At 43.6% G+C, this 16461-nt stretch overlaps 1 protein-coding gene across 1 annotated transcript in view; it reads right to left on the bottom strand.

Moving 5' to 3' along the window:
- The window catches only part of LOC105489708 (zinc finger protein 253), a 37919-nt gene extending 21885 nt beyond the window's left edge, over window positions 1-16034 (bottom strand). The window contains exon 1 of the mRNA XM_071086654.1: window positions 15839-16034. Coding sequence (XP_070942755.1) covers window positions 15839-15992 — 154 coding nt within the window. The 5' untranslated portion in view covers window positions 15993-16034. The remainder of the gene's footprint in view (window positions 1-15838) is intronic.
- Window positions 16035-16461: the final 427 nt, after the last annotated feature.

Here is a 16461-nt window from a genome sequence, read left to right as displayed (position 1 = left end):
AAAGGGTGAATCTTAACAGGTCTGGGATCGGGTAAGAACCCTATGTGGAATTCAGTTCTCTATGCCACTAGGGTACTTCCAGTTTTGTTTTTTCTAACCTTATCTAAAAGAAACTTGAATCCCAGAGTTTCTGTAATTTTTATTTTTTCTAGCCACCGCCCTGTCAACTTTATACTATATACTACTATGGAATTTAAACAAATTCCCGAAGTTTTCCAGGGTAATTTTTATTTTCTTTTTTTGGAGACAGAGTCTTGCTCTGTCGCCCAGGCTGGAGTGCCCTGGCATGATCTCAGCTCACTGCAACCTCCGCCTCCCGGGTTCAAGCTGTTCTTTTGACTCATCCTCCCGAGTAGCTGAAACTACAGGTGCGTGCCACCATGCCTAGCTAATTTTTGTATTTTTAGTAGAGACAGGGTTTCACTGTAATGGCCAGGCTGGTTTGGAATGCCTGACCTTGTGATCCGCCTGCGTCAGCCTCCCAAAGTGCTAAAATTACAGGTGTGAGGCACTTCATCAGGCCTTTCTAGGGTAATTTTATTCGAAAATAAATATGTGGCTGGGCACAGTGGCTCACACCTGTAATCCCAGCACTTTGGGAGGCCAAGGCAGGCAGACCCCCTCAGGTTAGGAGTTAAAGACCAGCCTGGCCATCATGTTGAAACCCTGTCTCTACTAAAAATACAAAAAACTAGCCGGGTGTGGTGGTGGGCGCCTGTTAATCCCAGACACTCTAGAGGCTGAGGCAGGAATATCGCTTGAACCCAGGAGGCAGAACTTTCAGTTAGCTGAGCTCGCACCATTCCACTCCATCCTGGGCAACAGAGCAAGACTCCATCTCAAAAAACAAAAATTAATTATAATAACAATTCTTCTGTTCATGAATATCCTTACAGGTGTAAACATCAGAAGTCACAGCAATATAAAAAAAGTGGCCTAAATGAAGCCCAAGATTTTGGACATATCTATTTATTGTACCAACCATATGATGCATAATGCCATTATTTATCCAGTGGCTAAGCTACACTAAAAGTTTCTGGATTGTAGGAACCATGACTGCTTCATTCCTTTTTTTACGGTTATATGAAATGTAAGGAAGTACGTTATCTATTTAGGTCTCCAGATCTCATCCTTGTTTACCATTCAAGCACCGGAAACTGGAGAAACTCTCATCTGGGTACCAACCAAAGACACCTCTTGTATGAGGGGATGAACAAACACAGGATGACTCATTTATCTTACACTGAGACAGAAGCACAATTAACCACACTTCTCAGCCTGACACAATTCTGCTCTGGACATCCTCAAATACCTCAAAGACACCTAGATCATTGTGAGAGAACTCCCAGTGACCCTGGATTGATGGCCCAATGATAAGCCAGGCTGGAGAGACTCAGACTGACTCTAAATAAAAAATAGAACTGCACTGGTGGAGCTCCAGAACCTGGATCACCCATTCTGATTTGCTAGCTCTTGGGTAAGAGAAAGAACAAAAATACTCTGCTCCAGTATCACATTTTACAGGTAAATGTAGTTGCAGTCATGGCTCTGGATACTTTGTGGCCTTGATCTCTCACTCCTAAGATGCTTATTTACACTTACAGATTCTGCCATCATTTCCTCCTGGGGCCTCTCACATCACTGTAGCAGGTCAATGAACAAGATGTGAAAAATCTCACAGAGCCACACTCCCAAATGGAGGCTGTAAGCTGTCTATGTTGACATCTCACAATGCAGAAAATGTCTTTTGTTTGTTTTCTGTATATTCTCAATCAAAAGTCCGGCCCTTTTTTTGTAAATCCCAGGGAGAGGCCAGACCTTATCTGCAGATGCTGGGTAGGATCCACCTGGCTCTGCATCTTCTGGTATTACAGCAAGTGGAGTACAATCAAAGGAGAGATCTCCTCATAGAGGCTGCTCTAGCACATTCTAAATGATAAGTCTCCATCAAAGAAAAAAAAGCTGATACAACATGAATATAAGTAGACAGTTTATTTGCATCGAGCTTAAGGATTATAACCTGGGAGCAAAGATTCAAGTTGCCTGGAATCTACACTTTGATTAGTAGCAGTTACAAGAGGATTGGTAAAGACAAGAAAACAGGGACACAGTGGGGTGATACAAAGTTGTCAGAAATTTTTATTTATTTACAGAAATAACACTGATTATATATATTTACCTATATGTCATTATGGTTTAAGCTATGGGATATAGTGTCCAACGTGGCACTGTTAGCTTAATTTATAGCTACTTGTGACAATAGTGAACAGTTTCAAGAGATGAATACATAGTTCAAAGGGGGAGAAAGACATAACCGCACTTTCTTTTTAACATCTGAGTTTGATAACCAAAAGAACTTGCATTTGTCAGATAAAAGTTTTTTATTTCCCAAATCTCGAAAACTTGGATTCAAAATGTGGAGCTGCAGATGTAGGACCTGAATGGCTGCAGTAGCAGCAGGTGTTACCTGCACATCTGTAAGCATTTTAGCAAGAAGAGAAAGGGGAAAGTGGACATTCTCATGTCTACATGTCTACTCAATGCACACATGTTACTCTGATTTGGTCTGTGAGCTCCATGGTCTCTGAATCAGTTTCAGGTCTGAAGATACAAGAGTCATTCTGAGAGAGAGAAAACAATTGATCACAGCCCAGTAGAGTTCATAGAAATGTAGTCTAGCCTCTCTTGAAGTGACTGTAGAGGACTATAGATGCCAAATAGGAAGAGACACAATTTTTTCTGCCTATTTGGGGGACAGCATGCACTTTGCTGCACAACTGTGAGTTGACTGGAAGCCTGAGAGGGAAAGTCCCCTCTAGAGTAAATTCTGGTTGGCACTTTATGTGTTTGTATCATGTCTGGTAATTCTAGACAGTGTTTGCAAACAATAATTAAAAGAAAAATTTTATCTAGCCCCAGAAAATCTTCACAATAAGACAAAAGAAAGAAAACGTTTTTATTACACAATTAAATGTGAATGTGACATGCATCATTGTCAATCTGCTTAAGAGGCTGCAAAGACAGAAAGATGATCACCACAATTAGTCCACAAGTAGAAGAATTTCCAGCACCATGTCATACATAGTGCTGGAAATTCACCTGGAGATTGAAGAGGTCATCTGTGTATGCTAATTGCTTATATTCAATGACAAATAAACTTTTCCCATCTTCACAACAGGATGTATTTAGCAGCTTGAAGCCAGGTGCCTGCTGAAGGCAGGATTTCACTCTGCTAGCATTCTATCTTTTTGGCTATTTACGTTTTAGAGTAGTGGCTCAGTGCTCCCTGGCACTGGGCTACGACACTCCTGCTTGCATTCTCCTGGTTGCTAGTGTCCTCTCTTGACCTCTACCAGCTGCCACTGAGACACAGATCAGAGCACAGTTCACAGTTTATGTGAACCCCATTTGCCAAACCAGAACTCTAGTGTCACATCACAGAGTGAGGCCTGAGCTGCAGGAGGAGAGCCTGCAGGCCGCGTGGGTAGAATTGCACCTTCACAATCATGAGAATGTGAGCAGTGTTTCAGCCACAGTTTCTACTTGTAATGGTGACATGAAGAAAATACTGCTGAATTTCCAGCATGAGCCCAGATAGAAATAGCTCCAAAAGTTCTCACTGTGACAGCCCACCTCATTCAGACACCATGGGATGCTAATAGGACTTCTGAAACAGACACCCAAAGTATTGGAGAGAAAAACAGATCTCCATCTGAGCAAGATTATTTTGAGAGAAAAATGTTAAAAAGATCTTTAAAAAAAAAAGCTCAGGTTAAGATTGATCAAATGAGCCAGAAAATGTTCCCCTAAAAGCAATTTCTCTATAAACACCCAAAGTGCACAGGTACTCCCAGCATGAGAAACATGAGCATTATGAAGAAAGGGGGCAGAGTTTCAGAAGAATTTTATTAAGTTTTTTTCCATCTCTGCTGCTCTCTCATCTCCTAGCCATTGAATGGGGGTTCTACATTGAAATACATCTGACAACTTCAAACAACACTTAAAGATGAAGAAATAGAATCTGACTGTGTTCATATAGTGGAATATATTGCAACTTGCAACATAGCTAACTGAAGAGCTATTATGGTTTTTGGTGGCCATATCACCTGTCTTTATTTTTCCTGTAATAGCAGCATTCCAATTTAGTGAAATAAAAGATAAGAAAATTGTGTTTACTCATAATTATTCCTGTAAAGTAATAAACATATCAGACTGTTATCTACTCTTAACAATTTGGTAGTAAATTTTCTGTGGATATTAGATATAAATATCTAAGTATGAATAATTTTAATGAACTAGACATAATATATGTAGCTTTTTTGTTTTGTTTGGTATTGTTTTGTTTTGTTTTTGGAGACACAGTCTCATTCCGTTACCCAGGCTGGAGTGAAATGGTGCGATCCCAGCTCACTGCAACCTCCACCTCCCAGGAATGAGTGATTCTCCTGCCTCGGCCTGCCGAGTAGCTGGGATTACAGGCGCATGCCACCATACCCAGCTAATTTTTTTATTTTTAGTAGAGATGGGGTTACACCATGTTGGCCAGGCTGGTGTCAAACTCCTGACCTCAGGTAATTAACCTGCCTCAGCCTCTCATCTCAAAGTGCTGGAATTACAGGCGTGAGCCATTGCACCTGTCAAGTTATGTAGCATTTTTAAAAACTGCAACTGGCCGGGCGTGGTGGCTCAAGCCTGTAATCCCAGCACTTTGGGAGGCCGAGACGGGCAGATCACGAGGTCAGGAGATCAAGACCATCCTGGCTAACACGGTGAAACCCCATCTCTACTAAAAAATACAAAAAAAAACTAGCCGGGCGAGGTGGCGGGCGCCTGTAGTCCCAGCTACTCGGGAGGCTGAGGCAGGAGAATGGCGTAAACCCGGGAGGCGGAGCTTGCAGTGAGCTGAGATCCGGCCACTGCACTCCAGCCTGGGCGACAGAGCCAGACTCCCTCTCAAAAAAAACAAACAAACAAACAAACAAAAAAACTGCAACTATACTTCAGTTAAAACACTTTATATTTCAAAAGTATAAATAACAATATTAAAATAACCATTTAAGTGAACCATTCAAAGTAAGCATTGTGGCTTTATATTCTTACTATTGTAGAAAATATTGTTTTTGGGTCACGCCAGCAATACCAGCACTTTGGGAGGCTGAGGTGGGTGGATCACCTGAGGTCAGGAGTTTGAGACCAGTCTGACCAACATGGCGAAATCCTGCCTCTACTAAAAATACAGAAAAGTAGCTGGGCATAGTGGTGCACGCCTGTAACCCCAGTCACTCAGGAGGCTGAGGCAAGAGAATTACTTGAACCCAGAAGGCAGTGATTGCAGTGAGCCGAGATTACACCACTGCACTCCAGCCTGGGCAACAGAGTGAGACTCTGTTTTTTAAAAAAAAAAAAAAAAAAAAAAGGCCAGGCATAGTGGCTCATGTCTGTATACAAAATGAGCTGGGCCTGGTGGCGCATCCCTGTAATCCCAGCCACTTGGGAGGCTGAGACAGGAAAATTGCTTGGACCTGGGAGGCAGTTTGCCTGAGCCAAGATCACACCATTGCACTCCATCCTGGACAACAAGAGTAAAACTCCGCCTCAAAAAACAAACAAACAAAAAAAGTGTAATGTATATTGCCTACAAACCCTATACATAACTATGCTAATTGTTCTGAAGTAATAAATAGAAAGCAAGATACAACTACAGACTCCTCTGTTTAGTTTATGCACTGAACTGTTCTTGCTTGTGCAGTATAAGTACTTCAGCCTGCAAATATCAGATAATTACCTTGGATAATCAGGTTTCTGTCAAAGAAACTTAGTATCTTTTAGTCTTTATCATTCTGTATTGCTAAATTTAATCCTATCTTTGTGCTAAGCTTCTGTGTTCTCTTAAAATGGACTTTTATCTAAATAAATCTGTGTCTAATTTAAAGGACTAAAAATGAAAAACATAAACTTCAGAAACAAAAACAAAGCAATAATTCTGAAGTACTACATAAAGATAATCTGGACCTGAAAAAATGACTAAAGGTTTATTTAAATGTTAATATGATTTACATATATTTCAAAAAAGCAGAGAAAAATCTATATATAACCTAAATTCCTTAAGAAAAGAAAGAATATCAAAATATTTTTGAAGCTCTTTATTATTTATTATACTTTAATTTCTGGGGTACATATGCATAACGTACAGGTTTATTACATGGGTATATATGCACCATGGAGATTTGCTGCACCCATCAACCCATCATTTACACTAGGTATTTCTCCTAATGCTGTCCCTTCCCTAGCCCCCCAACTCCCTTTTTGGAACTTTTTTTTTTTTTTTTTTTTTTTTGAGACAGAGTCTCGCTCTGTCGCCCAGGCTGGAGTGCAGTGGCCGGATCTCAGCTCACTGCAAGCTCCGCCTCCCGGGTTCACGCCATTCTCCTGCCTCAGCCTCCCGAGTAGCTGGGACTACAGGCGCCCGCCACCTCGCCCGGCTAGTTTTTTTTTGTATTTTGTAGTAGAGACGGGGTTTCACCGTGTTAGCCAGGATGGTCTCGATCTCCTGACCTCGTGATCCGCCCGTCTCGGCCTCCCAAAGTGCTGGGATTACAGGCTTGAGCCACCGCGCCCGGCCCTTTTTGGAACTTTTTAAAGAGTTTTTGAACTCTTGGACATCAGAATTTTGCACACTGTATGTACTTGAAAAAATGTTTATGGGGGAAAAAGCAGAAGAGAGAAAGATGTTCTAAAAAATCCATGAGTGCACAAGACCAGTGCAACAGACTAGAGAGCCCAGAAATAATGCCACCCTCCTACCATCATCAGATTTTTGCCAAAGCTGACAAGAGAATGTGGGAGGATTTCTCCATTTAATAAATGGTGCTGGAATAACTCTCTAGCACTATGTAGAAGACTGAAACTGGACCCCTTCATTACACCATATACAAAAATCAACTCAAGATAAATTAAAGACTTAAATGAAAAACTTGAAATTGTAAGAAACCTTGCAAGATAACCTAGGAAATACCAGTCTAGACATAGAAACTGGCAAAAACTTCATAATGAAGCTACCGAAAGCAATTGTACTGAAAGCAAAAATTGACAAACGGGACCTATTTAAACTAAAGAGCTTCTTCACAGCAAAGGAAACTATCAACAGAGTAAACAGACAACCTACAGAATAGAAAAAAAAAATCTGCAAACTTTGCCTCTGACAGAGATCTAATATCCAGAATTTATTAAGAACTTAGACAAGTTTACAAGAAAAAAAAAACTCATTAAAAAGTAGGCCAAAAAAAACATGAACAGATGCTTTTCAAAAGAACATATACATGTGGCTAGCAAGCATATGGGAAAAAAATGCTCATCACTAATGATTAGAGAAATTAAAAAGAGAAACCACAATGAGATACCACCTCACACCAGTCAGAATGGCTATTTTTAAAAAGTCAAAAAATAACAGATGCTGGCAAGGTTGCAGAGAAAAGGGAATGCTTATACTCTACTTCGTAACTGGGTATATACCCAAAGAAATATAAATTACTGTAGTATAAAGATACATTCATATGTATGTTCATTGCAGCACTATTCACAATAGCAAAGACATGGACAGGCCCTATCAATGGGAGACTGGATAAAGAAAATACGCTTTGGTCAGATGTGGTGGCTCATGCCTGTAATCCCAGCACTTTGGGAGGATGAGACAGGTGGCTTGCCTGATCTTAGAAGTTTAAGACCAACCTGGGCAACATGGCAAAATCCCCTCTCCACAGAAAATACAAAGAGAAAAATTGGCCAGGCGTGGTAATGCAGGCGTGTAGATCCAGCTACTTGAAAGGATGAGGTAGGAAAGAATTGCTTGAGCCTGGGAGGTTCAGACTAAATAGGGCCATATCACATGACAGCACTCTAGCCTGGGCAATCAGTGACACCCTGTCTCCAAAAATTAAAATAAAATAAAATAAAATAAAAGATTTAGTAAAAGCAAAATATGGTACATAAACATCATGGAATAGTCTGTGGCCATTAAAAAATAAATGATCATGTCCTTTGCAATAACATCAATAAAGCTGCAGACCATTATTTCAGAAAACTAATGCAGAAACAGAAAACCAAATGCATATTATTTACAAGTAAGAGCTAAATAATATGAATACACAAACACAAAAAAGGGAACAACAGACACTAAGGCCTAGTTGAGGGTGGACAGTGGGAGGACCAAGAGGATCAGAGAACATACCTCTTTGATGCTATGCTTAGTATCTGAGTGACAAAATAATCTGCACACCAAACCCCCATGACATAATTTTTGCTGTATAACAAACCCACATGTGTATCCTGAACCAAAAATAAAAGCTAAAAGAAAAAGAAAATCTCTGGGGGGGAGACAGTGCAATGTAGGTGAAAGGACTGATCTTTGCTACAGATAGTGACCCAGGTGGGGCTGTACTCTGATTTATTTCTGTGTGCATACAGACAGATGAGATTATGAATAGGTGGTCCAAATCCTAGGTTGGTGGAGAAAAACGGTTGCTGCTGCAGATTCAGTGTCTGGGGGTGGGGAAATACCAGGAGAATTGTAGACACTGTGGGTTCTTGGCAAGAAACACCAGGATCAAAAATGCCGTGGTGAAGTTCCTGAGGGTGGTGCCTAGTCCTGGGAGGACTGTGGACATGTCAATGTCTAGTGTGTGTGTTTGTGAGTGGGTGGGAATCCTGTGGTGGCAGCTGCAGGAAAAGTGGGTCTGTCATCAGAGCTCCTTTCCTCTAAGTTTGCAGTCTTCTGTCACCCTGGGAGAAGAATTAGAATCACAGGACAATGGGCAGTGTGATAGCCTGTGTACAGAGGCTCCCTTTCCCAGACACCCAGAGTTTTATTCCAGGCCAGGCCTCAGTGATACATTTTTTCTGGCACCAAATCTGTAGTTTGCTGAACATCAAACAATTCTCCAACAACAACAATTGTCTAACATTTGAATTCTGACACCACCCAGAGTCAGCACAGACCCTGATTCAGGGCTGGGTCCCACAACATTGTCCTCACTGCAGATGCCAGTCACAAACCCCATGGGCCCATTTATGCTTCTGAGCTACTATTTAAAAACTGGGAACTCCCATAACCTCCCTGAAGTTCAGTAATTTGGTAGAGCTACTCACAGAACTCAGCAAAACACTGTGGTTATGTTTACTGGCTTCATCTATAAGATACAGACCAGGAAAAGCCAAATGGAAGAAATGCATAGAACAAAGAAAAGAGATGGGGAAAGATAAAACACATAGATAATACTGAAAAACATTTATGATTAATAAAATTCTCCAAGTTTTGTGTACTCCAGGAACAGTTTATGGAAAGAAACACCCTTCCCATTATGACTTAGATGGTGCTGTCTTTTCTTTCCTATCACACAGCCAGACACACACTCTGCACATTTTCTCCTTTTTCCCATTAAAAAAAAAATCAGCTGAATTTGTCTTCAGTGGTTAAAATAAAATCTTTTTCTTTTTTTTTTTCATTTTAGCCAGAGTCTCGCTCTGTTGCCCAGGCTGGAGTGCAGTGGTACAATCTCGGCTTACTGCAACCTCCACCTCCTGGGTTCAAGCAATTCTCCTGCCTCAGTCTCCTAAGTAGCTAGGATTACAGGTGCCCACCACCATGCCAGGCTAATTTTTGTTATTTTGGGGTTTTTTTTGAGACGGAGTTTTGCTCTTGTTGCCGAGGCTGAAGTGCAATGACACGAACTTGGCTCACTGCAACCTCTGCCTCCTAGGTTCAAACAATTCTCCTGCCTCACCGTCCCATAGCTGGGATTACAGGCATGCCCTACCACGCCTGGCTAATTTTTTGGATTTTAAGTAGAGACAGAGTTTATCCATGTTGGTGAGGCTAGTCTTGAACTCCCAACCTCAGGTGATTCGCCCACCTCATCCTCCCAATACTTTTTGTATTTTCAGTGCAGACAGACTTTGACCATGTTGGCCAAGCTGGTCTCGAGCTCCTGACCTCGGGTGATCTGCCTGCTTCGGCCTCTCAAAATGTTGGGATTACAGGCGTGAGCCACCGCACCCAGCTTAAAATAAAATATTTCTTAATCAAACTTTACTTAAGTTTATCTCCCTCCCTTAGGCTCCTGACCCTCAGTCTGAGTCAACATACAAAAGCATTTTATGTCCCTCCTCAGAACATGCTGATTTCAGGGTAAGGCCTTCTCTTTTCTATAATTTGACTTTTTCACCCTCTCATTCCCCTCCCACCTCCTTTCTAATCTTATTTGCTTCTCCCTAGGAAAGAAAGCCCTTTTCTGCGTACCATATGGTTTTTGCAAGCCACAAAGATCTTATAATTAGGCCAGTCGCAGTCTAATTATAACCTAGGAGTCACCAGGTTCAAGCTTTAATTTCCATGTCAGAGTTATTCACTTGGAAAAATGGCTTGCAAAAATTAAGTGTTTGAAAAACCCAGTGAAATTACTCATTCACAGTGTTTACATAAAGGAAGGAAATTTTAAGGTGCTTTTTTTTTTTTTTTTTTTTTTTTTTTGAGATGGAGTCTTGCTCTATCTCCCAGGCTGCAGTGCTATGGCATGATCTCAGCTCACTGCAACCTCCACCTCCCCAGTTCAAGCGATTCTCCTGCCTCAGCCTCCCAAGTAGCTGGGACTGCTGGCATGTGCCACCAAACGGGCTAATTTTTGTATTTTTAGTAGAGATGGGGTTTCACCATGTTGGGCAGGCTGGTCTCAAACTCCTGACCTCAACTGATCCAGCCGCTTCAGCTCCCCAAAGTGCTGGGATTATAGGCGTGAGCCATTGCACCTAAGGTGCTTGCATTTTATACTTTCATAAGAAAAGCAAATATATCTACTTCTTTATTTCCATTAAAAAATAATGTAATTAAAAATTAGTCATATGGGAACACTTGTAGAAGGTACCACATTTCGGCCGGGCGTGGTGGCTTACGCCTGTAATCCCAGCACTTTGGGAGGCTGACTCAGGCAGATCACCTGAGGTCAGGAGCTCGAGACCAGTCTGGGCAACATGGTGAAACCCCGTCTCTACTAAAAATACAAAAAGTAGCCAGGTGTGGGGGCATGAACCTGTAATACCAGCTATTTGGGAGGCAGAGGCAGGACAATGGCTTGAACCCAGGAGGCAGAGGTTGCAGTGAGCCAAGATTGCACCATTGCCCTCCATCGTGGGTGACAGAGCAAGAGTCCATTTAAAAAAAAAAAAAAAAAAGGTACCACATTTCATCACATATAATTTAGCATTAAACTCAGAAATCAAGACAACAGGATATAGAACAGAGATATTCACTGTCACAAATTTACCCTGCAAAAGGAGAAACTGATATTTTGATGAATCTATGTAACTCATCAATTATCTACCAGATTTTCCTGTGGAAATATATTGTCTACAGCCAAAATGGAAGAGAGATTTTCCCTATTTCTTTCCTTGGTAGCTAGCATTCTTAAAGCTAAGGTGTGGAATTCTGTTTGAAGTCACTCAGCCATAAAAAATACACCTGAGGGCCGGGCGCGGTGGCTCAAGCCTGTAATCCCAGCACTTTGGGAGGCCAAGACGGGCGGATCATGAGGTCAGGAGATCGAGACCATCCTGGCTAACACGGTGAAACCCCGTCTCTACTAAAAATACAAAAAACTAGCCGGGCGAGGTGGCGGGCGCCTGTAGTCCCAACTACTCGGGAGGCTGAGGCAGGAGAATGGCGTGAACCCGGGAGGCGGAGCTTGCAGTGAGCTGAGATCCGGCCACTGCACTCCAGCCTGGGCAACAGAGCAAGACTCAGTCTCAAAAAAAAAAAAAAAAAAAAAAATACACCTGAGAAAATTCCTAAACTCACTCTGAGAAATAAAAAGGTAAATGAGAATTATTAACAAATGGAATATGTGATTAGATATTTATTTTTTGAAACTCATCTCTTTTATGTTCTTTATAAATATTTTCTTACTTTCCAAGCCCTAATAATAAAATGCAAATTACACTTAAAAACTGATGTCAGCTGGGTGCAGTGGCTCACACCTGTAATCCCAGCATTTTGGGAGGCCAAGGCCAGCAGATCACTTAAGACCAGAAGTTGGAGACCAGTCTAGTCCATCTTTACTAACAATACAAAAACTAGCCGGGTGCAGTGGTGCGCACCTGTAGTCCTAGCTACTCGGGAGGCTGAGGCATGAGAATCACCTGAACCCAGGAGGTGGAGGCTGTAGTGAGCTGGGATCAAGCCACTGCATTCCAGCCTGTGCAACACAGTGAGACTGTCTCAAAAAAAATAAAATAAAATAAAATAAAATAAAATAAAATAAAATAAAATAAAATAAAATAAAATAAAATAAAAATAGTGAGGTCAAAATAAGGTTTAGCTGTGGCTCTCTCAATACTTGCAGGTCGGCCGGGCGCGGTGGCTCAAGCCTGTAATCCCAGCACTTTGGGAGGCCGAGACGGGCGGATCATGAGGTCAGGAGATCGAGACCATCCTGGCTAATACCGTGAAACCCCGTCTCTACTAAAAAATACAAAAAACTAGCCGGGCGAAGTGGCGGGTACCTGTAGTCCCAGCTACTCCGGAGGCTGAGGCAGGAGAATGGCGTGAACCCGAGAGGAGGAGCTTGCAGTGAGCTGAGATCCGGCCACTGCACTCCAGCCTGGGTGACAGAGCAAGACTCCGTCTCAAAAAAAAAAAAAAAAAAAAAAAATACTTGCAGGTCACACGGCCACAGAGGCTGGGTCTCTATAAGCAAAGGACACAAAACACAGAAGATAAACCTGGAGCTCCCGCTGCAGCGAGAAACAAAGGCCCCCAGACAGCATTCTGTTCGCTCCAGCTGCGTACCTCATTGGACGGATTGAAATCTTTTCAAGGTACAGATCCAATCACCCACCCCATCCTGCTCCGTTACATGCTGAATAACCACCCTCCCAGGAGACACTGCGCTATGCCCCAGTGAGTGCACCAGGTGCATTTTACTTTGTAAGTTTTTACACCATCTCACTGCGGTCAATTTTTTTGTCTTTTGGAGTGTTTTTTCACGAACTCTTCACTATTTTTTTTTTCACTATTTTTCTGTCCCCGCCAAGAGAATCCAGGGAGATGCCTTTCAGCCCCAAAGCTGCCACCTGCTCCCTTGAGAGGTTACACTCCATACTTAAGGTGGTCCTATGGGAGAAAATGACCAAAGAGCTAATAGTCACTAGACACTCTAGCAGACATAGCCATGGTGGGTATCTTGGTTTATCCCCAGAAAGTACTAAAACAGCCTAAGTGGAGTGGCACGATCTCGGCTCACTGCAACCTCCTCCACCTCACGGGTTCAAGCGATTCTCCTACTCTAACCTCTTGAGTAGCTGGGACTACAGGCGCGTGCCACCACGCCCAGTTAAGTATTTGTATTTTTACTAGAGACGAGATTACACTGTGTTATCCAAGGTGGTCTCCATCTTCTAACCTCGTGATCCGCCCACCTCAGCCTCCCAAAGTGCTGGGATTACAGGCGTGAGCCACTGCGCCCGGCTTCAAAAGGGAAATCTTGACCCAAAAACATTCTGGTAAGTTCTCTGGAAAAATAAAAGAAAAAGAGGCACAGATATTTTTTACAATACAGTGTCAGGGGATTAGTCTGTGCCCTCTTCACATTGGAAATATTTACTAACAGAAAATCTTTTCAATATTGTTAGGCAATGCTTTTTAAAAAAATGATTAATTGAGGAACATGGGGTACACTTGAGGCCCTGCTTGGGACACATGTGAAAAATGCCAGGGACAATCAGTCCCCTGTGGGGTGTGAAAATAACTAAGTGGCAAGCAATTAGACTGAGGAGGCTCTAGTCCCCAGATTCCTACTTCTAAAACAAAAATCTAAACTCACGTGCATTTTTTGGTAAATTACTACATTAGGGGAAAAAACTTCAGGCTTAAACAACTATAAACTGCCAATTAAGCTCTTATTACATAACCAGGAAATTTCCACCTTGATTGTACAAATTAAGGAACTATGTAACTATACCTAACCAATTATTGAATTTGTTTTCTTCATCATGCATTTTGTTTTATTTTATTTTTTGTCTGAGACAGAGTCTCTGTTGCCCAGGCTGGAGTGCAGTGGCGCCATCTCGGCTCACTGCAACCTCCGCCTCCCAGGTTCAAGCCATTCTCCTGCTTCAGCCTTGCCAGTAGCTGGGATTACAGGCGCGTTGTCACCACGACCGGCTGATTTTTGTATATTTAGTAGAGACAGGGTTTCACCATGTTGGTCAGGCTGGTCTTGAACTCCTGACCTCGTGATCCTCCCGCCTCAGCCTCCCAAAGTGCTGGGAAGGCCAGCCACTGCACCCGGCCATCAGGCATTTTATAAATGTCTTTTCTTCAAGCCCCTCCATGGACCACAAACTACAAACTATAGCTGGGTGCTCTACAATTCTTGAATCACTCTTTGACTAAATTATTTCATATTTTTGCAGTGACTCTCACACTTTTTTTTTTTCCAGACATAATTGCTCTGTCGCCCAGGCTGGAGTGCAGTGGCGTGATGTGAGCTCACTGCAACCTCCGCCTCCCGGGTTCAAGCGATTCCATCATCTCTGCCTTTCGAGTAGCTGGGACGACAGACATTCGCCATCACACCCAGCTAATTTTTGTACTTTTAGTAGAGATGGGGTTTCCCCATTTTGGCCACGCTGGTCTTCAACTCCTGACCCCACGTGATCCATCCGCCTCGACCTCCTGAAGTGCTGTGATTACAGGCGTGAGCTACCACGCCCGGCCCCATCAATTTTTAATAGGAGAAAAGAGAAACTGTGAACCCTGACAGATATAATAGACTCCTCTCCAAAGGCCTTTCTTGTTCCTTGTTCTTAGGACCAACTTTTTTGTACCTCCTTGTACCTAGACACCCGCTCTGTAAGCAACCCAAACCGCCAGTTCCAATCTGCGACCCGCACCCCTTCCTTATTTGGAAAGTAGCCTATCGGGTCAGCCTAGATTGTGAGGTCAGACCCCGGCCACCGGGGGAAAGACACAAAGACAATAACGGCGTTAGGGTTAAAAACCCCTTTCTAACTAGGAGGCCGAGGCGGGCGGATCAACTGAGTTCGGGAGTTCAAAACCAGCCTGACCAACATGGTGAAACCCCATCTCTACTAAAAATACAAAATCAGCCGGGCGTGGTGACGCATGCCTGTAACCCCAGCAACTCGGGAGGCTGAGGCAGGAGATTCACTTGAACCCGGGAGACAGAGGTTGCAGTGAGCCGAGATTGCGCCCCATTGCACTTCAGCCTGGGCAACAAGAGCAAATCTCCGTTTCAAAAAAGAAAACCAAAAAACAAAAAAACCTTCCTTTCTTCGGTGTGCTCTTGCGATCAAGATAGACGCGAGCAGCACCCTTCTTCAGAAGTAAATATGCCTTCTTGTGAAATTTTCTAAGTGCTGGGTGGTTTTTTGTTTTGTTTTGTTTTGCGGCACCGAGCGCTTGTTTCTAACAACCCCACGGACCAAAACTCTTCCCATTCATGAACCCGCACCCCGAGTCAGGATTCTCCCCTGACAACCCTCCCGTGGTGCTTGCACGATCTGGGAGAGACGCGGTGCTGCGGGTGCAGAGCTGCTGAAAGAGGGCTCCAGGCCAGGACGCAGTCACTGTGCAGGGAAGAGACAGGGCCCCGGCTGTTACCGCAGCCGCCATCTTATGGCTGAAGGAGACTGAGGCCGAGCTGGGCAGGGAGAACTCGGGCGGGAGATTGTGGAGCTGACTGTGAGGAAGCAGAGTCCAGCCAGAGCCACTTCCCACGGGTTTCAACCAGCCCCTCCCCTCTCTCCGGAGGTTGGACCCGGCACTCACCATTTCTAGGCTTCCAGGGGGTCCCGGGGTTTAGCTGTGGCTCTCTCAATACTTGCAGGTTACACGGCCACAGAGGCTGGGTCCTATAAGTACAGGACACACATCCCAAGATAAACCTGGAGCTCCCGCTGCAGCGAGAAACAAAGGCCCCCATAAACCATTCTGTTCATTCCAGCTGCGTTCCTGATTGGACGGTTTCCAGCCCAGCGTCCCTGATTGGATAATGCTTAAGGCCCCGCCCCCTCAGTCGCTGAGTGACAGAAGATGTGATCACATACTGGGCTGAGTGAAGAAAGAGTGGCAGCCTAGGCTGCAGCCTTTTCTTTCTTTCGTTCTTTCTTTTCCCCCCTGAGACGGAGTTTAGCTCTTATTGCCCAGGCTAGAGTGCAATGGCACGATGTTGGCTCACCGCAACCTCCACCTCCCGGGTTCAAGCAATTCTTCCTCAGCCTCCCATGTAGCTGGGATTACAGGCATGTGCCACCACCTCTGTCTAATGTTTTGTACTTTTGGTAGAGACGGGGTTTCTCCATGTTGGTCGGGCTGGTCTTGAGCTCCCGATCTCGGGTGATCCGCCAGCCTCGGCCTCCCAAAGGGCTGGGATTACAGGCGTGAGCCACCGA

The sequence above is a fragment of the Macaca nemestrina genome, chromosome 20 (genome assembly GCF_043159975.1).
Source record: "Macaca nemestrina isolate mMacNem1 chromosome 20, mMacNem.hap1, whole genome shotgun sequence".
In the NCBI taxonomy this organism is placed as follows: domain Eukaryota; kingdom Metazoa; phylum Chordata; class Mammalia; order Primates; family Cercopithecidae; genus Macaca; species Macaca nemestrina.
Note: the sequence above shows the minus strand (reverse complement) of the source record. Positions and strands in the feature narration are given on the sequence as shown.